The sequence below is a fragment of the Oncorhynchus kisutch genome, linkage group LG25 (assembly GCF_002021735.2).
Source record: "Oncorhynchus kisutch isolate 150728-3 linkage group LG25, Okis_V2, whole genome shotgun sequence".
In the NCBI taxonomy this organism is placed as follows: domain Eukaryota; kingdom Metazoa; phylum Chordata; class Actinopteri; order Salmoniformes; family Salmonidae; genus Oncorhynchus; species Oncorhynchus kisutch.
Window position 1 is genome coordinate 414,482 of NC_034198.2, and position 26,901 is coordinate 441,382.

At 41.2% G+C, this 26,901-nt stretch overlaps 1 protein-coding gene across 1 annotated transcript; it reads right to left on the bottom strand.

Annotated features, from left to right (window-relative positions):
• Positions 1-496: 496 nt before the first annotated feature.
• Positions 497-26,187, bottom strand: LOC109870344 (zinc finger protein 518A-like). The gene is made up of 2 exons (XM_020460823.2): positions 25,748-26,187; positions 497-7,966 (listed from the first exon to the last, which is right to left on the bottom strand). The coding sequence occupies exon 2, from the start codon at positions 7,946-7,948 to the stop codon at positions 3,563-3,565; it is 4,386 nt and encodes a 1,461-aa protein (XP_020316412.1). The 5' UTR covers positions 7,949-7,966; positions 25,748-26,187; the 3' UTR covers positions 497-3,562.
• Positions 26,188-26,901: the final 714 nt, after the last annotated feature.

A 26,901-nucleotide genomic window follows, 5' to 3' on the forward strand; every position in this document is an offset into this window, starting at 1 on the left:
TTTTTATCCAATCTACTCAATACTGCCCCCCAGTCCCAAAGAAATTCAACAAACTTTACAAACAAAACCGAGCTTTTCCGCGTACAAAAAGAAGTGACGAGCGTCCTAAGATTTTTTTTTAGGTTTTCTAAAACTGTGAAGTCCATCCACACTAGCAAAAAGTTAAAAAATAAAAAATTATGTATACACCTACCAATGACTCACAGCTATTTGTAAAATGTTGTTTAAATTTGTCAAATCTTACATTTCTGAATATTTAGCCTGGTTCCTAGGGAGTTTTTCCTAGCCACCATGCTTCTACACCTGCATTGCTTGCTGTTTGGGGTTTTAGGCTGGGTTTCTGTACAGCACTGAGATATCAGCTGATGTACGAAGGGCTATATAAATACATTTTATTTTATATATTTTTATTGATCAAATAGATGAATCTATTAATATGTGTTCCTGTGCCCAAAGAAATAACAAAACTAAATATTAGCAAAACACAAGACATTGGTTATTTTCCAAAGTACTTACATTTATTTGAGAAGAGAGAACCACAAGGAGGTGAATACAGTACAATAGTGTCAACATGGTGCACAACAGTTTAGGCACTTTATTCTCAGGTAAAAAGATCCCGGCAACCTGTCTTACAGGGATATTAAAACTGGAAGAAAAAAAAATCCTAAGAAAGGAGAATTCCATAAAACTTAAGAGAATAACAATTATTTGGTCGTGGAGTTTAGAGGTATTGTTGTGTCAAGGGGGAGGGGGCTAGTCTGTAACAAGTGTAATTTGTCAAATAAAACAGATTATACATGGTTCAAAGAAAGTTAACAGAACTCACTCTACTACTACAAAACAAATGTATTGGAACATTGGAAATAAGGTGTTCAATTAGCATAAGATCAGAAACACAAACTTGAATGAAATGTACAAGGAAAGTAGCTAATCTGCTGGTGTGGTTGCTGCTTAAACTGTGGTTGTCTTATTTTGTGCATGCTGTTTCACCAGTCTTTCATGAAGCCATATGGTATTATTTTGTAGGTCTATTAATTTTCAACTACTAGTACAATTTAACGAGTACAGCTTTGATCATGGGGAACATTTTCCTGCCCGCTAAACAGTACTAAATGTGCAAAAATGATCGTAAAGTATCACTAATGCAATAATTAATCAGTTGAGATTTTTGCATACTGAACACAGATGTGGAAATAAATGAGTTACGAGAGCTAAAATCAACATAACTATGTTATGACTAATGCTAAAGTCAAGCACTGACAATTAAGATATTAGACAAATGGGGTTGTGTTATCCTAAAAGAAGCTAAAACATCTGTCACCCCAGAAATAAAGAGGTAAAATAGTGAAACAAACCGGGATGTATATAGGAAGTACTGTATGTAACTGCAGAAAAAAAAAAGACGACCCATTTGTATACCTGTAAAACTATTTCCTCAACTATTTCCTCACATAAAACAAATATGTGAATAGAACATGAATAACAAAAATTAAGAGAATCAAAACACAAATTACCACAATGTTCTCTCAAACCTATGAAAAGATGATAAATGTAAAATAATTAATTACTTACAGTTGAAGTCAGTTTACATACACCTTAGCCAAATATATTTAAACTCAGTAAAAATTCCCTGTTAAGGTCAGTTAAGATCACCACTATGTTAAGAATGTGAAATGTCAGAATAATAGTAGAGTTGTTTATTTCAGCTTTTATTTCTTTCGTCATAATCCCAGTGGGTCAGAAGTTTACATACACTCAATTATTATTTGGTAGCATTGCCTTTAAATTGTTTAACCTGGGTAAAACGTTTTGGGTAGCCTTCCACAAGCTTCCCACAATAATTTGGGTGAATTTTGGCCCATTCCTCCTGACAGACCTGGTGTAACTGAGTCAGGGTTGTAGGCCTTCTTACTCGCACACGCTTTTTCAGTTCTGCCCACAAATTTTCTATAGGATTGAGGTCAGGGCTTTGTGATGGACACTCCAATACCTCGACTTTGATGTCCTTAAGCCATTTTGCCACAACATTGGAAGTATGCTTGGGGTCATTGTCCATTTGGAAGCCCCATTTGCGCCCAAGCTTTAACTTCCTGACTGATCTCTTGAGTTGTTGCTTCAGTATATCCACATAATTTTCCCTCCTCATGATGCCATCCATTTTGGGAAGTGCATCAGTCCCTCCAGCAGCATAGAACCCCCACAACATGATGCTGCCTCCCCCGTGCTTCACGGTAGGGATGGTGTTCTTCGACTTGCAAGTGTCCCCCTTATTAATCGAAAACATAACGATGGTCATTATGGCCAAATATTTTTGTTTTATCAGACCAGAGAACATTTCTCCAAAAAGTACAATCTTTGTCCCCATGCGCAGTTGCAAACTGTAGTCTGTTTTTTTTATGGCGGAGCAGTGGCTTCTTCCTTGCTGAGCAGCCTTTTAGGTTGTCGGTATAGGACTTGTTTTACTGTTAACATAGATACTTTTGTACCCGTTTCCTCCAGCATCTTCACAAGGTCCTTTGCTGTTGTTCTGAGATTGATTTGTACTTTTTGCATAAAAGTACGTTCAGCTCTAGGAGACAGAACGTGTCTCCTTCCTGATTGTTATGACGGCTGCGTTGTCTCATGGTGTTTATACTTGCGTACTATTGTTCGTACAGATGAACGTGGTACCGTCAGGCATTTGGACATTGCTCCCAAGGATGAACCAGACTTGTGGAGGTCTACAATTACTTTCTGAGGTCTTGGCTGATTTATTTTGTTTTTCCCATGATGTCAAGCAAAGAGGCACAGAGTTTGAAGGTAGGCCTTGAAATACATCCACAGGTACACCTCCAATTGACTCAAATGATGTCAATTAGCCTATCAGAAGCTCCTAAACTCATGACATAATTTTATGGCATTTTCCAAGCTGTTTAAAGGCACAGTCAGCTTAGTGTATGTATACTTCTGACCTACTGGAATTTTAATACAGTGAATTGAAATAATCTGTCTGTAAACAATTGTTGGAAAAATTACTTGTCATGCACAAAGTAGATGTCCTAACCAACTTGCCAAAACTATAGTTTGTTTACAAGAAATGTGTGGAGTGGTTGAAAACAAGTTAATGACAACAAGTTAATGACTCCAACCTAAGTGTATTTAAACTTCCAACTTCAACTGTATGTTACAAAGCAGATGAGTTGAATCAGAGAATATGAAATCACCTGAGGAATTTGGTACATTTCTGAATAAAAAAAAAAATCTAGCAACATTGCTCCCTCAAATATACTCCATTACAGTGTGCCAAGTTTTCACAGTTCAATTCCATCTGTACAAACGAGTTTGTCATATTTACATAATCGTATTACAATATCTATACATACCAAAAGGTTTCAGGTTGTACCACACATCAACAGCCTCAAAAACGGTGACTCAAACATAGCTATTAGGGCATTTATGGGAATAGAAACTGCTGTAAGAATAAAGTATACTGATGAGTCATTTGAAAAATATACAACTTTAACCTCTCTTGTGCCACTCTATAGGATGGTATTTTGGACCATCCAGGGGCTATGTGACAGCTTTAAAATGGCTTATTCCAGTCTCTGGTTGCCTCCATGAGATGCCGTTGGCCGTGGCCTATCCACTCCTCTTGGTTGTTGAAGAGTCGACCACAAAACCAACAGGCAAACATTGATGACCTCTCAGCACATCTAGATAAGGACTTCACCACCTCGTACTTTTTCCTGCTAGTCTTTTTAAACTTCAGTTTTAACAGAAATCGCTCTCGGACTCTGCTTTCTGAAGGCCGAAGTCTCGACCCACAGCTTTGTGATGAGGGACATTTCACCTTGGAGCTTTTCCCCAGAAGTCCAGTCGGGCCGAGTTCAGAGAGAGCTTGAACCGTTTTTTGGGACAGTGCCACCTTGGAAACAGCACCTTTGTACTTGTTAGCAGACCTCATGATACTGGCCACTTCAGGAATGTCTGCATCGGGATGGTTGAGAACCACTACCGGCTGATTTCGTCGAGGGCATTTTATCTCCTGTAGTGAACTGAATGGGTACAGTCTCAGAGTCCTCTCTGCATCTTTAGGTACAGGCACCCAGAGCGAGGGAGCCCCTTTCTCAGTTACTGCCTTGCTCGAGAGCCTCTTCACTTTAGGCAAGTGCTCTGGGAGTTCATCAAACAACGCTTTCCTGTGTCTCTTCCTTTGACTTAGCTGGCGACTTGGCCTTGGGGTAAGGGGCGATTTATTCAGACCATCTATGCCCACTTGCTGCCTGACCCTACCTTGCATGTTGGATTGGGGGGACAGAAGATTTGAGAGCTTGGAGGCTGTGACAGGTTTGTGGGAGCTATTTTGTATGGGTACCAGTTTTTGCCCTCCAGTAGAGACATTATTTGATGACATCAGAAAACAGGGCATCTGTGTGGAATTTGTGGCCAGATAAATGGGCTTGTTGGCAGAGGAGTGTGCAGCACCAGCAAGAAATGTGCTACCATTGGCAGTTCTGACTATCTTATAAACAACTTTATTTCCTCGGTTTTCATTAGGTTGACCTTTCTGGTTCACAGACTTCCCATCAAGACTATTCAGAAGCATCCCTGACTTAGCTGGAGAGATATATCTAACCAAGAAGGCTTGTCGCCCAGTGTGCAATGCAGTTAATTTGTTCACAGAGTTCGCAGACATTGCCAAAACTGGACGGGACAAGAGTGGAGATTGAGACATTGAGCTTGCTAATTTGCTACCTGCATTGTGGTGGGGCTGGGTTACAGGGACTGGTCTCTGTACTAAGTAACAAGTCTGCAGTGACTTTATGGTATTTTCTCCAGGAGAACTATGTGCTGCGTCTGACAACAGCATATTTCCCTTCAAATCTGTGCTGTTGACTAGGTAGTGGCTTGCACTAGTACTGGCTCCAGGCTGAATAGCAGATAACGGCATTGCACCTTTTTCACTAGCACCTAAAGTATGTCCTAGAATGCTGAACCTTCCACCATTGAGGGTGAGTGCCAACCCTGTGGTGTGATTCTGTATTTCAATTCCTGGCTTAACATAGGACACATTGATCTGAGGAGCAGAGCATTTGGTTATCAGCTTGAACCCTGTGTTGCCTTGGAGCTGCATAGGTACAGCAAACTGGTTCTCTGCAGTCTGTAAGAACATCTGTTGCTTTCCCTCTGCAGTTTTAAGGATCCTTAGCATAGTCTTAGGTGGCTTAACAGAATCATGGCTAGCAGCTGAGCAGCCTATTCGATCTTTCTCAAGCTGGTGGTTAATGATAGCATCTGAATGCTCCTCCAGTATGCGACCCAAGACGGCCAAACTATTTATGCTCCCTGTTGCCCTTTCTGACACAGGAACACTCTCCTCTTCCATTTTTACTGTAGTTTGGACTTGGTGTTTAGACCCAGAGTGTCCATGAATATCTATCTCAGCTGCCACTGGGGTGGCCAGATCTACAGTAGCTATGCACTCATCAACCTCAATGTCACCATCTGACACTCTTTCCATTGCAGTCTCAGTCTCTTCTGCAGACTTCACTTCCCCATTCCCCTCATCTGGAGGTTGTGGAGATGCAGCCAATGTCAAGCTCCATTCAGGTGACTCTTTCATCCAAACACTTTCATCCTCTGTCGAAAGCTCTGATGGATGTTCACAAGGTTGTGTTGAGTTGGAGGAAATGCTTGATGTTTCCTTTGAGTAATTATGAAAACTGAACACCTCTTGGTTGGGAGAATTAAGATTTTCAGCATTAGCATCAGTCTCTTTGGAGTTGTCTGATTCAGCTGGGTGTGACTCCAGTTGGGGCATCATATCTGGAGATAAAGTTTCAGTTTTAGTCTTAGTCGCTACACAGGAATTAATCTTATTGGCAGTAAAATCAGAAGGAACCATCTCCTTGATAATCAAATGATTATTTTCAACAGTATCATCAGAAGGTAGGATGTCACCAGTCATGGGTCCTGGGGCAGTCTTCTTCGGTTTGTCATTGGAGGGTAACGTCTCTCCATTGGGCACAGGGGAATTTTCAGTGATGGGGTCACTGATCTTATCAGCTGTAGCTGTATTCAGGTCACCAACTCTAAGCATGCTGATAGTTTCTTCAGAGACTGGTTCGGGAAGCATGGTCTCATAAGCTGATTCAGAGGGCATGGAATTATCTGTGAGCATTTTGGCTGGAACGACCTCCACAGCAGTCACATTAGGGCTTGAATAAGCAGACATTTTGTATCCCAGCTCAGAATCATTCGACTGATTAGCAATTGATGATGTATTGTTATTCAGTTTACCGTTCTGAATCGTGGAGTGATGTGACTCTTTGGTCATTGGAGAAACTGCCAAGGAAGGAATCTGTTCATCCTTAAACTTATGTTGTTCACCATTCCTCTGCTGCTCTGTGTGTTTTGCTTTCTGTGCTATTTTCTGTGGTAGTTTCTCCAGTATGGGCAACATCTCAATGCTAATGTCCTCTTCCTCTGGTTTCACTTGAACTGAAATTGCAGCATCTCGATCAGTCCCTGAGGGGCTTAGAACTGTCAGGTAAGGGAAGCTAGTACTTGAATTTTCCCAATTTTCAGCCGAATCTGAGCATTGATTTCCATCGGAGGTAGCATCTATAATTGGGCAGCCTCTCTCTTGCGCTCTACATAACATTCTATTTTCTGCAGAGGACTCAGGCTTTGCTGTTGGTATAACTTTGAGAACTAAATGCTTTTTGCCGTCAACCATTTTGAACCCCATTACTTTTGTAGTACAGTTAGGTGGAATAGAGATTTTATTTTTGACCATGAGAACAGTTAGTCCATTGGAGTTCGGGTTTAGGGTGTCAGCCCCATAACTGTCATCACTTTCCGGGGACTTAGGTGGTGGTATCGATGATACAGCCTGGGAGTCAAATTGTTGCTCATTTTTAAGAGTCCCTTTGACCCGCTTCTTACAGTCCTGTTTCACACCCACAGCCCTTTCAAGGAACTGTTGGGTTTCCTCCAATGTTTTCTCTGGGTTCAACAACCTTCCATTTTGGTCAAGTAAACCTACTCCAGGAAGAGAATTCAGTTTGGACATCCACTGGGATTCCTTAGATTGACCACCTGCAGCTGGGCTTTTCTTCAGCAGGAGTTTTAATCCTGAAGAGGAGTTTGCCAGGGTATTGTTGCGGTCCTCCGTTGCTCTCCATTTATTTTTCTTGCCTGCTTCCTCACCATGGACAGTTACCATGTGCTTTGTGAGGTATTCTCTCCGTGCTGCCCCATATCCACAGACCTGACACGTGAAGGGGAAGGTACCCGAGTGGAGTTTTAGGTGCCTCTGGTGCTCACCTCGGCTAGAGGTCACATGTTGACATTTCACACATTTGAGCCGGCTCTCATTGTGATGATGGATGTGCTGAACAAATGTCCCTGCGTCAACTGTTGAAAACTCACATTTTTCGCAGTGAAAGTGGCCATTTTGGCTGTGAGACATGATATAGTGTCTAGTGAGCAGGAGGAGAGAGTACTGTACATCATCATTACAGATCTCGCATGTGACTAAAGTGTTCCTGTGCCCGATCCGATGGCGCTGAAGTGCAGGGAACTCATTTGTAACAAAGCCACACAAGTCACACGGATACGTCGGCAGGGTCCCCTTGTGGGCCCCCTGAAAATGTTTAAGGAGATCATTGGGGCTGTAGGTAGCGTCACCCTTACACTCTGAACACCCAAAGCTAAGTATTTTCCCAGAGAAGACTGCACCTTGCTGTATTTTACATGGTGACTTAGATGCTTTTCTGGCTGTCTTGCGACTACCTGACTCTTCAACAGATGTTTCATCAGGGTCACATTGGTCACTATATGGCAACCCAGGAAATTGATCAAACTTCTGGCCGGTGTGGTCCTTTGCCAATTCCTTTTCTTCCTCAGCCTCCATGTCGTCATGGCTTTCAGCAGGATCATCCAGTGTTTTCAGGTCCTCTTCCATGCTTCAATATAGAGGCTCCTATGAACAAGAGAAGAGTGTCACAAATATGCTATCTAGCGGCACAAGACAATTTCTCACCACCGAATAAATTTTTGATTAAACAGTCAGCCAATCAGAACTTGGGAATTCTGACTAACCTTGCAAATCAGGTATTGGTGTCAAAGGAGAAATTATGTGATGAATCAAATCAGAACTTTAGACACCCGACACATTTGAACAAGAAATTGAATTCAGGTTTGTGGGTGAAAATAAAGTGGTATTTATGCTTAAATCCCAAGACCCTCTATGGCATCAACCAGATTCAGCCGAGGGAGGGAACATAATCACAAATAATGTGTAGACTGAAAACATATTTAATATTTGACTAAAACAATTATTTCAATCCTTGCTTGCATTTGTATAGATCACATACACTACATGGCCAAAAGTATGTGCACATCCCTTCACATTTGTGGATTAGTATATTTCAGTCACACGCGTTTCTGACAGGTGTATAAAATCGAGCACACAGCCATGCAATCTCCATACACAAACATTGGCAGTAGAATGGCCTTGGTGAAGAGCTCAGTGACTATCAACATGACACAGTCACAGGATGCCACCTTTCCAACAAATTAGTTTGTCAATTTCTGCCCTGATAGAGCTGCCCCGATCAACTGTAAGTGCTGTTATTGTGAAGTGGTGCAACAACAGCTCAGCCGCGAAGTGGTAGGCCACACAAGCGCACAGAAAGGGACAGCGGAGTGCTGAAGCACGTAGTGCGTAAAAATCATCTGTCCTCTGTTGCATCACTTACTACCAAGCATCAAACTGCCCCTGGAAGAAACGTCAGCACAAGACCTGTTCGTCCGGAGATTCATGAAATGTGGTTTCTATGGCCGAGCATTCACACAAACCTAAAGACCACCATGCGCAATGCAGCGGAAACATGTTCACTGGAATGATGAATCACACTTCACCATCTGGCAGTCAGACAGAAGAATCTGGGTTTGGCAGATGCCAGGAGAACACTACCTGCACAAATCAAGGTCCATACATAAATGGTTTGTCGAGATTGGTGTGGAAGAACTTGACCGGCCTGCAAAGAGACCTGACCTCCACCCCATCAAACACCTTTGGGATTAATTGGAACGCCGACTGCAAGCCAGGCCTTATTCTCCCAACATCAGTGCCCGACCTCACTAATGCAGTTGTTGCTGAATGGAAGCAAGACCCCGCAGCAATACTCCATCTAGTGGAAAGCTTTCCCAGAAGAGTAGAGGCTATGTTAACAGCAAGGGGGAGGATTTTGGAATGAGATGTTCAACGAGCAGGTGCCCACATACTTTTGGCCATGTAGTGTATTTCTCCATTATGCATGGGGATAGTATTATGCATGCATAGTATGTATATCAGCCCTATGATTGCAAATTGTTCTGGGCTGGCTGCAGCTTAACTAAGTCTTTCCTTGCAGCACAGGACCACACGACTGGACAATAATCAAGATTAGACAAAACTAGAGCCTGCAAAACCTGCTTTCTGGAGTGTGGTGTCTTTATTACAGCTAAACCTCTCCCCATCTTTACAACCATTTGAATCTATATGTTTTGACCATGAAAGTTTACAATCTAAAGGTAATGCCAAGTAATTTAGTCTACTCAACTTGTTCAACAGCCACACCATTTATTACCATATTCAGCTGAGGTCTAGATCTTAAGGAATGATTTGTACCAAATACAAAGCTTACTTTTAGAGATGTTCAGGACCAGTTTATTACTGGCCACCCATTCCAAATCAGACTGAAACTCTTTAACCTGTTGAGTGTAGGGGGCAGTATTTTGATGTTTGGATGAAAAACGTAACCAAATGAAACTGCCTATTTCTCAGGCCCAGAATATCCATATAATTGTCAGATTAGGATAGAAAACACTCAAGTTTCCAAAACGGTCGAAATATTGTCTGTGAGTATAACAGAACTGATATTGCAGGCGAAAACCTGAGGAAGATCCAACCAGGAAGTGCCTAAGAAACTAATCTCAGAAAAATCTGGAACTTTCTGTCCAAAGATTATGCAGAAAAAAGTACCCATGCTTTTGTCACTTCTAGATTAGACTACTGCAATGCTCTGCTTTCCGGCTACCAGGATAAAGCAATAAATAAACTCCAGTTCGTGCTAAACACGGCTGCTGAAATCTTGACTAGAACCCCAAAAAATGATCATATTACACCAGTGCTAGCCTCTCTACACTGGCTTCCTGTTGAGGCTAGGGCTGATTTAAAGGTTTTACTTCTAATCTACAAAGCATTACATGGGCTTGTTCCTACAGATCTTTCAGATTTGGTCCTCCCGTACATACCTATACATACTCTACGGTCACAAGATGCAGGCCTCTTTATTGTCCCTAGAATTTCTAAGCAAACAGCTGGAGGCAGGGCTTTATCCTATAGAGCTCCATTTTATGGAATGGTCTGCCTATCCATGTGAGAGACGCAGACTCGGTCTCAACCTTTAAGTCTGTATTTAAGACTCATTTCCTCAGTAGGTCCTATGATTGAGTGTAGTCTGGCCCAGGAGTGTGGAGGTGAACGGAAAGTTACTGGAGCCTCAAACAGCCCTTGCTGTCTCTGCCTGGCCAGTCCCCCCCCCCTCCACTCTCCACTGGAATTCTCAGCCTTAAACCCTATTACGGGGGCTGAGTGACTGGCTTACTTGTGCTCTTCCATGCCATCCCTAGGTACGTCACTTGAATAGATTGAGGCACTGACGAGGTCTTCCTGTCTGGGTTGGCGCCGTGGGGGAGATCTTCGTGGGCTATATGCGGCCTCGTCTCAGGTAAGTTGGTGGTTGAAGATATCCTTCTAGTGGTGTGGGGGCTGTGCTTTGGCAAAGTGTGTGGGGGTATATCCTGCCTGTTTGGCCCTGTCTGGGGGTATCCTCAGACGGGGCCACAGTGTCTCCGACCCCTCGTCTCAAACTATTGCAGCATAAATACTGGAGGCTGTGATGGGGGGCTAGGGTCAGTCTGTTATATCTGGAGTATTTATCCTGTCTTATACGGTGTCCTGTGTGAATTTAAGTATGCTCTCTCTAATTCTCTCTTTCTTTCTCTGAAGACCTAAGCCCTAGGACCATGCCTCAGGACTACCTGGCCTGATGACTCCTTGCTGTCCCCAGTCCACCTGGTCGTGCTGCTGCTCCAGTTTCAACTGTTCTGCCTGCAGCTATGGAACCCTGACCTGTTCACCCCTCATAGCCTGGTTCATCTCTACGTTTCTTCCTAGGTTTCTGCCTTTCTAGGGAGTTTGTCCTAGTCACTGTGTTTCTACACCTGCATTGCTTGCTGTTTAGGGGTTTAAACTGGGTTTCTGTACAGCACTTTGTGACATCAGCTGATGTCAGAAGGGCTTTGGAGATACATTTTATTGATTGATCGGTCGGCAGGATCACTGGAGAGACAAGCTGTTGGGCTGTGCGATATGGCCAAAATCTCATATCCCGATAACTATACAATTTGCGTTTGGTACCTTGGGTTGAGTGTTAGCACCAACTCACAAAACCCCCGTTTATCGACAGTGTGAATTGGGGCCATGTCTTTGCAGATATACGTTGTAACGGCAGCTGTTATCTCCTTCCATCTTCGTGATTCTTTGCCATATGGTTTGCTATGGGCAAAAGCCTCTTACAACGTTCTGAGTCGGGGGTATGTTTTGAGCCCTCGACTGTACTTTTTTGGGTCTCATCTGTAGACTCTCTCCGTACTGTTCCACATGATTCTTGCATAGGTGGTAAAAAAGGTTAGTGGTGTTTGAGTCTGTGTGGACCGGCTTGTGGCATATTTTGCAGAGGACGGTTTTCTGGTTTGTGTCAGACTTCCATACCAGAACAACTTCCATGCGACCGAAGCAGCCCCTCTTAGGTACGAGATCCGTGTCTCTGTGCTCTGTCACATTCACTCTCCTCCATGTTTGTTTGTGCTGCAAATTTCCTTCCACAGGAACGCAAAGCGTCGTCCAATTGACAAAAAATATTGCCGTAAAGAGTGTGATATGCGACAACAAAATAAATTATAGATATATTATGCTCCATCATCACACGACATATCGTCATATCGCCCAGCACTAAAAAGCAGTCCCAGCAACTGATGCCAACTACGTCACGGGATCCAAACTAAGAAGCTAGGTAGCTAGCAAGAACTTTACAAATCACTTTCAAACAAACTTTCCAAACCAAATTGAGCTGTTCCTCGTTCAACAGTTAGTGTTGCTTAGTACGGGAGGCTTACAGGGGTACCAACCTCTGATGGCTCCCGAGTGGCGCAGCGGTCTAAGGCACTGCATCTCAGTGCTAGAGGCATCACTACAGACCCTGGTTCAATTCCAGGCTGTATCAAAATTGGCTGTGATTCCAATAGGGCACAATTAGCCAGATTCGTCTGGGCTAGGGTTTGGCCGGGGTAGGACGTCATTGTAAATTAAATTTGTTCTTAAATGTGACTTTAGTTTTCTAAATGACAAAATGTTTTTTTTACGTAAAGTTTATCCAATAAACTTTGTGAGCACATACATTATACCCAAACATCATGGAACACCCCTTTCCACAGAGTTAATAAAAAGGACTCGTGACAATTTTAATTAGTTAAGATGACACAGGGAGAGGATCCCACTGTTGAAATGGATAAGAAATCTACAAACTAAAAGACCAATTATTCAGACTGCAGCCGTTTAAATGCTCTAGTCTGGTAAACGCGGCCGATCTAAGAACAATGGTATTCTGAAAGATCCATTCTCAAGAACATTTCCGAATGGTACCCTGACATATCCATTATAACAAGCTACTATGGAAGACTGATCTCTGGTGGACAAACCATAGACTTTCTGTTGACTGACTATCCAGCAGAAGGACCGGCGATAGCCGAGAGGGAAAACCATGGCATACACTCGTAAACATGTAAATTGTCATTTATTTTAGAATGAGCGGTTGTTCATGTTCAAAGTATTAGCATTTCCATGACTGTAGGTATCAACTGTATTAAGTGTGTCCACTCAGTTTGCTGCTCTTGAGCTGTCCACACCCATTTCCTTTGTCTACCAAGCAGTCATATCGGTTTCGTCCACTAGGGATATTTTCTTTGCGTCATGTTCGGAGCCAATGTATGATCTACTGTGTGTTTATGTAATTCTGTAATTGATTAGTTAGTTAGTAAATAAATAATTAAGCGAATTTGTATATTGCTGATTCATAATTTATGCTAGGGTTCGTGCAGATATCCAAGGGTTTGCGACGATCAGGAATGAGACTGATGCGGTAATAATATATTAATATAAATCTGTAATCGATAAGGTATGAAAATATCTGAAGAGTTAATTTGGGAAATAGACTCTTTAAAAACATTTTCCCGTGGTGCCCTGACTTCCCAGTTAATTATAATTTACATAAATAGTTTAATCACGTAAGGAATATTTACACAGAGAATTGATTTGACAATATAACATGCTTCACATTTAATGATTGTCACGCTAAGACAGTACTTAGCATGAGTTTATAAGTAACAAAAAAAATCCCAGGACAGACATCTGATATGGGTAGAAAGCTTAAATTATTGTTAATCTAACTGCACTGTCCAATTTACAGTAGCTATTACACTGAAATAATACCATGCTATTGTTTGAGGAGAGTGCACAATTACAAATTTGAAAATGTATTAATAAACCAATTAGGCACATTTGGGCAGTCTTGATACAACATTTTGAACAGATATGCAATGGTTCATTGGATCAGTCTAAAACGTTGCACATACACTGCTGCCATCTATTGTCCAACATTTTAAATTGTGCCTGGGCCTCTCTTGCATTTAAAAGATGGTTAAACAAATGAATCTCTGTACTTTGCTCCGTTATTCTTTCCCTCAATCCTGACTAGTCTCCAGAGAATCTTGTTTCTCATGGTCAGAGTCCTTTAGGTGCCTTTTGGCAAACTCCAATCAGGCTGATGTGCCTTTTACTGAGGAGTGGCTTCTGTCTGGCCACTCTACTATAAATGCCTGATTGATGGAGTGAGATGGTTGTCCTTCTGGAAGGTTCTCCCATCTCCAAAGAGGAATTCTGGATCTCTGTCAGAGTGACCATCGGGTTCTTGATCACCTCCTTGACAAAGGCCCTTCTCCCCCGATTGCTCAGTTTGGCCAGGCAGCGAGCTCTAAGAACAGTCTTGGTGGTTCCAAACTTCATCCATTTAAGAATTATGGAGGCCACTGCGTTATTGGGGACCTTCAATACTGCAGAAAGGTTTTGGTACCCTTCCCCAGATCTATTCCTTCAACCTCATGGCTTGGCTTTTGCTAAGACATGCAGTGTCAACTGTGGGACCTTATATAGACAGGTGTGCCTTTCCAAATCATATCAAATCAATGGAATTTACCACAGGTGGACTCCAATCAAGTTGCAGAAACATCAAGGATGAGCAATTGAAAAAAATAATCCACCTGAGCTCAATTAAGTCTCATAGCAAAGGGTCTGAATACTTATGAAAATAAGGTATTTAAGTTTATTATTTATACATTTGCAAAAATTTCTAAAAAACTGTTCATGGAGTGTTCGAATAAGGCTTTAATGTAACAAAATTTGGAAAAAGTCAAGGGGTTTGAATACTCTAAGGATTGAAAATGGCGGATTTGGGCAATAATAAGTGCCTATATTAGAACGTAGTGGCTGTACAGTAATATGCTATACATGACGTCAGAACTCTGGCTCTGCGCTTTATAGCGCTGTATGGGTTTTGACTGATGGCCTTTCTGAACTTAAGAAGTTGCCCCCATCCTCCCCGGTAATTGGGGAACTTTAGCAAATGTTTTGCTGTTCGAGTGAGGGAAACAACAGTCATTTTAAATTATGTATTTTGAAAGATGAGATATTGCACTGCACATTTCCAAATCAAACTCATGTAATATACAGTGTCTACGTTTATGATCACTATGTTGATGTACAGTTACAAGATGACATGGCGTCATACCTTGGGTTGTTCTGAACAGAATGAGCCTGTTTGTTGATTGTGAAGAAAATTCACTGAGACACACGCACCTGAATGCACTCGTTACTCCTTTCTAAATGCAACAAAATATGATCCGTTTTTGTGAATGTCTAACACTAAGATGATATTGTATGGCTTAGCTCATGTTGGCAATAAAGCAAGCTTTCAAATCATGCCCAGAAATACAGCCAGTATGATACATTTTTGGATCTTATGATTCATTATTCATCATACCTGGCTCCATTTCTGTATTTTGAGAGTAATACATCTTGAAAACTGACATGTAAAACATTTTGGGGCTATTTCAACCATGGACTAATGAAATTAATGAATAAAATATATATTTTTGGGGTGGAAATTTGCCTTTAACTGTACTCTTTGGATGTAAGTAAACTATAGACAGGGGCAACGCTGTGATTGAATGCATTCTACTGACTGTTGTGCTCACTTACTCGAATATTGTCATGTTCTTAACCTCTCCTGAGTAGGGGGCAGTATTTTTGACGTCTGGATGAAAAGTATGCCCAAAGTAAACTGCCTGTTACTCAGGCCCAGAAGCTAGGATATGCATATAAAACACTAAAGTTTGTAATACTGTTAAAATTGTCTGAGTATAACAGAACTGATATGGCAGGCGAAACCCTGAGGACAACCCCCCCCCCCCCCCTCCCAGATTGCAGTTCCTAGGTCTTCCAGTAGATGTCAAGTCTTTAGAAAGAGTTTCAGGCTGGTTTTTGAACAAATGAGCCAGAAATGGAAGTTTTTCAAAGTGGCTCCCATTTTGGCTGTAGTGTTTCAAAGCACGTGGAAGAGAGCGCGTTCTTTGGTATTTTTCTCCGGTAAAGACAACAACGATTCTCCGTCTTAAATTTGATCGTTTATTTAAGTAATAAGGTACCTAAGGTTTGATTATAAACGTTGTTTGACTTGTTTGGAAAAGTTTATTAGAAACGTTTGGGATTCATTTTGTATGCATTTTGATGGAGGGAAACTGGGTGGATTATTGACTGAAGCGCGCCAGCTAAACGGAGTTTCTATGGATATAAAGAAGGACATTATCGAACAAAAGGACCATTTGTGATGTAACTGGGACCTTTGAGTGCCAACAGAAGACGATCAACAAAGGTAAGGCATTTTTTATATCGCTATTTCTGACTTTCTTGTCGCACCTCCCTGGTTGAAATATGTTTTTCATGTGTTTGTATGCTTTTGCCGTAAAGTATTTTTGAAATCTGACACAGCGGCTGGATTAACAAGAAGTTAGCTTTATTTTGTTGTATTACACTTGTGATTTTATGAAAGTAGTTTGAATTCCGCGCTCTGCAATTTCACAGGATGTTGGCCAGGTGGGACGCTACCGTCCCACCTGCCCATAAGAAATGTAGAGTCTACAAAGTGAATATTAATTAATCACAGTTTTAATTTCGTGGTGTAATCACAACATCATAAAGGAACTCAAGTCCTTTTGTTCACTTGACCTAGAATTGCTTACTATCAAATACCAACTACATTATCTTCCAAGAGAACTCTCTTCAATTAGACACAGCCGTGTTGGCAGCATTCGCGCAAAACTAAAAGTGCGAACCACCGCTTTTAATCATGGCAAGGAGACTGGATACATGGCCGAATACAAACAGTGCAGCTATTCCCTCCACAAAGCAATCAAACAAGCAAAGCGTCAGTATAGGGAAAGTAGTCGCAATTCAACAGCTCAAACACGAGACGTATGTGGCAGGGTTTACAGACAATCCCGGATTATAAAAAGAAAACCAGTCCCGTCGCGGACATTGACGTCTTGCTCCCAGACAAATTAAACAACTTGCTCGCTTTGAGGACAATACAGCGCTACGGACACGGCCAGCTACCAAAGCCGGTGGGCTCTCCTTCACCGCAGCCAACCTGAGGAAAACATTTAAATGTGCTATCACTCGCAAGGCTGCTGGCCCAGACGTCATCCCTAGCCGCGTCCTCAGAACATGTGCGGACCAGCTGCCTGGTGTGTTTACTGGCATAATCAATTCTTATCCAAGTCTGCTGTCCCCACATGTTTCAAGATGGCCCCCATTGTTCCTGTTCCCAAGAAAGCCAAGGTAACTGAACTAACTGACTATCGCTCCGTTGCACTCGCTTCGGTCATCATGAAGTGCTTTGAGAGACTAGTCAAGGATCATTTCACCTCCACCCTACCCAGTCACCCAAGACCCACTCAAATTTGCTTACCTCCCCAGTATGTTCACAGATGATGCAATTGCCATCACACTGCCCTATCTCATCTGGACAAGAGGAATACCTAAGTCAGAATGGTGTTCATTGAATATAGCTCAGCATTCAACACCATAGTACCCTCCAAACTCATCAAGCTTGAGTCCCTGGGTGTTGAGCCCACCCTGTGCAACTGGGTGAAGGTAGAAAACATCTCCACCCCACTAATCCTCAACACTGGGGCCCCACAAGGGGGCATTCTCAGCCCTCTCCTGTACTCCCTGTTCACCCACGACTCCGTGGCCATGCACGCCTCCAACTAAATCATCAAGTTTGCAGGCGACACTACAGTGGTAGGCTTGATTACCAACAATGGCGAGACGGCCTACAGAATAGCTACACTGTTTGTATTCGGTCAAGTTTCCGGTCACCTTGTCCTGGTTAAAAGCAGTGGTTTCTGCTTTCAGTTTCGCGCGAATGCTGCCATCAATCCACGGTTTCTGGTTTGGGAATGTTTTAATAGTTGCTGTGGGTACGACATCGCCGATGCACTTGCTAATAAACTCGCTCACCGAATCAGCGTATTCGTCAATGTTGTTGTTTATAGGCTGGGAGCAACAAAATGGAGTCGTGGTCAGCTTTTCCAAAAGGAGGGCGAGGGAGGGCCTTATGCGGCGCGGAAGTTAGAATAACAACGATCCAGGGTTACACCAGCCCTGGTAGCACAATCGATATGCTGATAGAATTTAGGGAGTCTCTTTTTCAGATTAGCCTTGTTAAAATCCCCAGCTACAATGAATGCAGCCTCAGGATATGTGGTTTCCAGTTGCCATAGAGTCAAATAAAGTTTGTTCAGGGCCATCGATGTATCTGCTTGGGGGGGAATATATGCGGCTGTGATGATAATCGAAGAGAATTCTCTTGGTAGATAATGCGGTCGACATTTGATTGTGAGGAATTCTAAATCAGGTGAACAGAAGGACTTGAGTTCCTGTATGTTGTTATGATCACACCACATCTTGTTAATCATAAGGCATACCCCCACGCCCCTCTTCTTACCAGAAAGATGCTTGTTTCTGTTGGCGCAATGCATGAAGAAACCAGCTGGCTGTACCGACTCCGATAGCGTGTCTCGAGTGAGCCATGTTTCCGTGAAGCAAAGAACATTAGTCTCTTATGTCTCTCTGGAATGCTACCCTTGCTCGGATTTCATTAACCTTGTTGTCAAGAGACTGGACATTGGCGAGTAGTATGCTAGGGGGCGGTGTGCCCGTCTCCGGAGACTGACCAGAAGACCGCTTTGTGCAATGTAACAGCAATATTTAGACTTCTGGATGCCACCCACTAGATCAAATACAGAACGGTGCCGTATTTCACTGAAAGTATAAACGTTTTGTTTTCTAAATGATAGGTCATATGGTAAAATCCGGAAACTAAGGCTCGTCTTTCTGTGTGTTATTATAATATAATTAAGTCTGTTTTGATAGAGCAGTCTGACTGAGGGGTGGTAGGCAGCAGCAGGCTCGTAAGCATTCATTCAAACACCACTTTATTGAGGAGTGCGTCTGCCCCAAGTCCCACCATCCACCCTTGTACCACACAGCCTGGGCCTAAAGTAACAGTGGGTTTGGGGGTTTGGAGTTGTTTTTTTAAAAAGTGGTAGGAGTCTGTATTTTTGCTCTTCTCCAGATAGGTTGGTGTTAAAAACCAACCTGTCTGCCACCACATCCAATTCACTGAATTGTTGTCGAAGTAGGCTACTATTTCAACATTTTGTGTCAGGCCTAGTCTGTACTTGAGAGGTTATCTACATTTCATCAAAATCGTGAGTTTTTTCAAATTTGTACATTGTTACAGAAGTAAGAATCATTATCAACAAAATAGCCTACTTTGCGTGGGAGCATTATGAGATTTCTCAATCTTTCTCGATCTAACACTTATTGCATTTCCTGAATGGATGTCAAATATGTATTTTTACAATTTGTGTCACTTTGTAGGATGGGGCAGCATTTTCACTTTTGGATTAATAGCGTGCCCAGAGTGAAATGCCTCCTACTCTGTCCCAGATGCTAATATATGCATATTATTATTACTATTGGATAGAAAACACTCTGAAGTTTCTAAAACTGTTTGAATGAGGTCTGAGTGTAACAGAACTCATATGGCAGGCGAAAACCGGAGAAATGGGAAATCTGAGGTTTGTAGTTTTTCAAAGCTTGGCCTACCGAATAAACAGTGTCTATGGAGTCAAGTTGCACTTCCTACAGCTTCCACTAGATGTCAACCGTCTTTAGAAACTTGTTTCAGGACGCTGCTATAAAGGAGGGGCTTATGAGACCTGTTTGAGTTAGTGGTCTGGCAGTGGCTCAGGCTCGTGACGCACGCTCCCGACAGAGTTAGCTCTCGTTCCAGTGCTTCTCTTCAGACATGGGAATTCTCCAGTTGGAACATTATTGATGTTTTATGTTAAAAACATCCTAAAGATTGATTCCATACATCTTTTGACTTGTTTCTACGACCTGTAACGGAACTTTCCGAGTTTTTGTCTGGACGAAGTGCTCACGCATCATGAAGATGGATTACTGGGCTGAACACGATAACAACACGCGGCTATTTGGACATAAATGGAATTTATGGAACAAATCAGTCATTTATTGTCAATCTGGGATTCCTGGGAGTGCCTTCTGATGAAGATCAAAGGTAAGTTAATATTTATAGTGTTATTTCTGACTTCTGTTGGATATTTCTCTGGCTGGATTGGGCTCTGAGCGCCGTTCTCAGATTATGCTTTATCCGAAAAGTATTTTTGAAATCTGACACAGCGGCTGCATTAAGGAGAAGTCTCTCTTTAATCTGTGAATAACACTTGTATCTTTTATCAATGTTTTATGAGTATTTCTGCAGAATCACTGGATGTTTCTGAATTAAAACATTACTTGCACGTAATGCGCCAATGTAAACAGATTTTTGGATACAAATATGCATATTATCGAACAAAACATACATGTATTGTGTAAGATGTCCTATGAGTGTCATCTGATGAAGATCAAAGGTTAGTGATTAATTTGATCTATTTCTGCTTTTTGTGACTCCTATCTTTGGCTGGAAAAATGGCTGTGTTTTTTTTACTTGGCGGTGATCTAACAATCATATGTTGTGCATTCGCTGTAAAGCATTTTTCAAATCGGACACGATAGGTCGATTACAGCAAATTAAAAACGTCATGTTATTGGACTTGATTAAAAATGAATTTGGCGCACTGCCTTTTCAGCGGAACGCCTGCGCTAGAAAGGATAACATCCAACTCTAGCAATAACTCTCGTGCACGCCCCCTCAACTTGAGACATCTGTGGCATTGTTGTGTGACAAAACTGCACATTTTAAAGTGGCCGATTATTGTACAAGGTACACCTGTGTAACGATCATGCTGTTTTATTCAACTTCTTGATATGCTACACCTGTCAGGTGGATGGATTATCTTTATTTCAGCTCATGGAACCAACACTTCATATGTTGCGTTTATATTTTGTTCAGTACAAAATAAAACGAGCCTTGAATAATTCTTAAACCATTCAATTTCTGCAATTGCACTATTGTTTAAAGTGTTACAAGAAACAAAACAAAACATTACAACAGACTCTCTGGTACCTTTATAATTTATTTTGTGTTGACAATGTGTGTAGTCTAACAGCGCCTGTTTGGCGCACACACACACGCAATCTTGATCTCCAGTATTTTCCACAAGTCGTCAAATTTATTCCACACATCTGACTTCCCCTTTACTTCCTGAGCAACCAATAAATAAACATTCCCCCGTTTCGAGCTTCTCATGTTCCCTCCATCCATTTCACTATCACATGTGTTACGGTGTTGAGTTTGTTTTAACCATTTTGATGCGATTATGATATGCTATAGGTCAGGCTCTATTGGTCACATGCTTGCGACGCATACATGTGTCACGTAAAGAGAGCAATGCTTAAGGGAATAGAGAATGTTTTTCCTAAACAAATTAGGGATTTCGGTATCAGATATTTTCAGTCAGAAATTACGTTGCAGTTTCAGCAACAAGGACTGTGAAACACTTGATGTTCTGTGACTTATTCGAAGAAGAAAACAATTATATACAAGTCCGACCAAAACAAACAAAACAAATCAATTGCAGTCGGACTACCTCTAGTAATGTGTCTTAATTATTTAATCAAAGAGTGCGCTTAAACCATCAGACAAGCTCAGTGAAAATACTTGATCTGATTAAAAAACACAGACATCCTATATATGGAAAAATAATTAAAAAAATGTCAACCAAACGATTGGTCGAAGAACAGACGACTCTTGGTCAACCAAGAGGACAGTCCTGAGTCTCTGGGACAGTCCTGAGTCTTAGTCTCAAGTTGCCATGCCTCCCTTGGAGGTCTGGAGAATTGTATATTGCATAAACGGTTTGAATGGTGTGCTGGCTCCCAGCAGCAAGATTTTGATTGGATGTTACATGTAAAAAATCCTCTCCCCACACGCACGTAGAAGGGGTGCTGTATATGTTATGTACTTCACTGTTTTCTGTCTGGGTAGTTGTTGCCCAGTGTCAAGTGTTAGTTTTCAAGATATCAAGTGTGGCTGACAGTCTACAATATATATTTATTGAAACTTAAAAAGTTGACTACGCTGGTAAACAGAACTTTGTAGCAGAAGAATGCTGAAGTAGCTGTTTTCAAAGTATTTCTGTTTTGTTTCATAGCTGCTCATGGCACAAAGAAATACAAATTGTACAACCACCTTGCGCATCAACAGCTTTGCGCACTGAGTGAAGCACTGATACATTTTTGGAGGCACAGGCATAAAAGTTGGTCTAATTGACTAAAGTCAGCAAAGTGAGACTTTTTCAATGTTTCTTGGCTATTTACAAGGTTTTGTTCACAAGCTAGGTTGTTTTTCAATGTTATTTTGAATCTGTTGCTTCAACTGATAGCAAAGAGACATGTCTCTCACACGTACACTGAACCTTCTTGTCTCGTGATACTTTGGTAAAAAGAAAAAATGAAATTGAGCAATATACCACATTACTTGTTACTAATACATTTAATGTTTTGGAAACATTACAAAGCATGGTCAGTTTTTTTTTTATGCATTTATGGTGAAAAAATATTTTTGCTGGTAGATTTCTCATCTACCTGCCACTGTGGCTGGTGAAACAAAGTGAATTTTAGGCCCTGCTGATAAAGTCAAACGTCACAACATTCTAAACCGCTCGTGACAAACCAACTTTTTTAATTGTCTGCATTCGTCCAGATGGCTGCGCTTTGCAACCACCAAAAACAGTGAAGAATGCGCACTATTTTGTAAAAAGCTAACTGTACACTGTTTAGCTAAGTGAATTAAATGTCATCAGGTAGCAAACGTCCTATTAGCTAGCTATCATTGTAAATTAAAATGTCTCCAAATGCATTTGTAGATAACAGCCATGGAAGCAGCCTAGTTAAAAAAGGTTTAAAAGAAAAACAAATAAAAATAAGGAAGACTGTGTATTTGCAGCTCCAGCTTTCAGTAAAGGGAGAGTGTAGGCTACCGTACTGGATAGGGCAGGTCATTTTCTGGGAGGACATCATGAAAAGATTCTCCAGTGCCAGTCCCTGGAAGGGAAAACTGAGGACTGAGCGATAACCGCAACATAATATTTAGTGCAACCTAATTTGAGTGTAATGAAGCCTGTTTCTTTGTGATGTTTTCTGTCCCCAGATATGGAAAGCTGTGAAAGCCTGTTTTCAGATGAGAGATGTCCCAAGAGACAGGTGTATCCTATATTTATTATAATTTGTATTTATTTTACTAGTCAAGTCAGTAAAGAACAAATTCTTATTTACAATGAAGGCCTACCACAGCCAAACCCTAACGACGCTGGGCCAATTATGCGCCGCCCTATAGGACTCCCAGGATCGAACCAGGGTCTGTAGTGACGCCTCGAGCACTAAGAGGCAGTGTCTTAAACTGCTGCGCCACTCGGGAGCTATATGCCATGGGTTATACGTGTAAGCCCATCTTTCAGCAATTGTTGTCTATAAAAATACAGTTAAACATCACAATGTATAAACCCATTACAATTGGAGGCCCAACCCTGCTGGAGGTTTGCAGGGTTCTGTTTCAGCCCAGCAAATAACACACCTGATTTAATTTATCAAATCTAATGGGATGACAATCAAGATTACTATTGCTTGGCTGGAATAGAAGTCTGCTCACCCAGTAGATTGTGGCGCAAGTTTGGTCATCGCTGGTATGTAGTTTTTTTTAACCTGAAATGAAGCTTTAGTCATAATAGCCTACTTGTTACTACACAATTATCTATTGTTTAGACGAAGATGTCTAATCTGACATAACTTATTTGCGGATTTTGAAGTGAAGTGTTGATTATTTTAAGTGTTTAAACTTATTTTAAAGCTGCAATATGTAACTTGCATTATTTCTATACTTCCCGTGATTAAGTTTAGTTTTAGTGTCTTTCAGTTTGGTACACCAGCTTCACAATAGCTGAAACAACTTTTTGGTTATGGAAAATAAATTTCACAGCAGTTTAGATGGTACAATGATTCTCTAATGTACACTATACTTGCTTGTTTTGTCAAACTGAAATTAGGCAAACCATTAACTTTTGCAACCAGGGAATGGCAGAGCGATTTCTGCATAGTGCACCTTTTAAGAGTTAAACTATTATTCCAAATGAACTAGTATCAATGTTGATTAATCACACATCACAATATACCAGATTTTATACATGCCTTTTTTAGTGCTGACAAAAAAATAGCTTAGTGCATATCCAACCCTTGTAATTTACAGTACGAAAATAACGAGATGACAACTAGGCTACAGGAGATGAGCATTACAAGTGTCATTTTATGAGGTTAATTTTATTTCATTCAGCAATGTTACTTGCTAAATTACTGCAGTTGTTCCCATAGGCAGTAAATGGTTGCGTTACATATCACTGACCCTGGATAAGATAGTGACTGGGCTAACACAGCTAACCTTTTATGTTAATAATATGCTGTTTTTATTAACATTTTGTTGGCTTTATAATCATGACAGAAATGTAACTTTAGCTAGTTATACATAGGTAGCTAACAAGGTTAGCTGACCTTCTTCAAAACAAACCTCATTGTGGCTAGCTACTTGTCCCTGATGCTAGCCTTTAGAGCCAAATATCACTTCAGAAACGGCTAAATTAAAAAATATTGATATGGCCAGCATTGTCGACCATTTCTCCCCTCTTGCTACAGCTTTAACGCATCTCAAAATAACAGAGAAAGGTTTAAATCCAGCGTGCTGCAAACAAACTGAAATGTTTTGTTACCAGTGTTTTGTAGACATTTTAGTCCTCAAGCACTGTTTCTCCTATGGCACTAATCTGGTGAGCACCTTCGGAGCTCTGCCAAGCAAGGCATTTGATTTGGTTTGACGTATTAGGAGGAGTCACTGATTTACACTACCTTGCTGAACGGTTTGTTGTGAGCGACACGTTTTTCCAAACTGTGTTCAATAACGTTTTGCTCCCATTTGTGTGTGGCTTGAGGCAATGAGTGAGGTATTTTATAGGGCAGTTGGAGCGTTCAAGAGAACTGGGAACTTGGGAGAAAAAAAAACTTGGTCAAACCATACAGTGAGTGATCCCCCCCTCAGTTGTCTTGAACCCACTGAAGTCAGAGTTCCAGATTCCCAGTTGTTTTGAACTGGACAAGTGACCATGCTGATATCTTCCCCATGGTGACATCTTCCCCAACCCCTACCCATTTTTCAACTGGTCGGTCATTCAGTATAGCACCGTTTTTCCTTCAATTGAACGTCCCAGAAGGTAAAAGCATACTGAACGCAGCCCTGGTTCGCGAGGAGGCTAAGCTATCCTACAGATGGGTTGGCTGACAATGTCACAAACAACGATGTGCGCGCTTCCATGTTGTGATTCTGGATGGCTCGATTACTAGCAAAATGTCAAGAAACTGCCATGTGGTATATATCGTAAGTGGCTCGTTTCAAATTGCTATTGATACCATGTCTTGTTTTGACTGATTTCATGTCAATGCTAATAAGGCTAAAATTCTAGTTCAATAGCTAGCTAATCAACAACTGTGACGATGTATTTGAGAAACAACAAGTGGTCATTGTGCAAATGTATGTTTTCAATACACCGTGGAGACAAAATATAGTTTACACGTTGTCAACAATCTAAGCCAACCTCCGTTTTGCCCCATGGGTTGGGCGCATCTAATTTTTGTTGCTAAACAACCAACCCATCTATAGAGCCTCTACAAGATCTAACTTTGAGAAACGTGGACGTATACAAAACCAGTGTAAGGAAGCATTAAACAATGTTTGTCTTGCGAATTCCCACTGTTCCAGCTAACGTTACTTTACTAATCAACTTCATCCTTGATACTGACATAATTACTTTACGTTGCGACTTGTGTAAACGGTTATTGGAATACAAAATAGAGCTTGCCCACACCCACTCGAGAAATAACACCTCATAATGGAAATATATGGCTAGAAATTAGACATTCTTGACTGCTAAAATTACAGTTAAAGGGGTTTACTGTTGATTAATTTACCTTCCTTTTCTCTTTAGCCTTGCAGTTCAGCGATGGCGGCCATGACAGTTCCATCCGGGTACTCCGTTGCTGATTGACTGAGGTTGGTGAGGCATCTAAAGCGGATGAATATGGATTACCTGCTAGACTCGATTCAAGAGCTGTTCGAGCATTTAGAAAATCATTTTCCTATGCGACCGACTGATTCAGAATAGGCAAATTCATATGAAGACAATGTTCAAAGGCCCGTGTTCCACATTCCATCTGTTTCGCTAAATTATCATGGTCGTGCTTCCCATCCGAAACAGTTCCTGCATATATTATCACGACACTTTGTGACGTTTTGGTCTTCTGCAATGTTTTTTTCCCGGCTGTTCTTGCCATAGCACTAGAATGAATAGAACGGTTATCCCCATTCAATTGAATTATGCATAATGTGGGGAGGGGGCCATTGCAAGCGTACCCATAGTAGCAAAGCAGGAAGTGTACCCATCAATTTGGTCTGTGATATGTTTTAACAGCTCAACGGACATAAAATAAAATACTTTCCATTGCTGGAGCCACATCAGTTAGCATAAGTTCAATTAACATTCTCCAGTACCATGTAAATTATTGCGTCACAATACCAGGCAGCCATTGCAAGAGTACCCATGATGGTCCATGTCCTTTCTATTCATTACATTTCTATGGTTTGTGCCACCATTTTTCTTTCCAAGCAAGCGGAAGTTTGAGGGCTCCTTCAACCAAACGTTTGTTGTATTTGAAGGAGAGACTCGTTTTCATTAACATGTTTTCACTTGAGAAATACTGCACCAAACATCTTGGTTAGTTGTAAAATTGCGCGACAAAAACAATGAATTCAGACTATTTTGAGGAAGTGTAAACAGGCTACGGCGCATCAAGAGGGACAAACAGTACTATTGCCGACGTGCGCCTATTTGTCGATTGCATGAACTTCACAAAAATGTGATCAGTTGATTTTTTTTATTGCATTACGCGAACATTGTACAAAACAATATACAGATATCACAAATAACAAAAAATACATAAAATAAATAATTAATAAATCCAGAGACACAAAAAAAGTTATGCTTTTGACAAGTTACATTTTTACAAACACTAGACACTTCTTTGATAATTTGGTATTTATATATTTTTGGGATGTTATATAATGT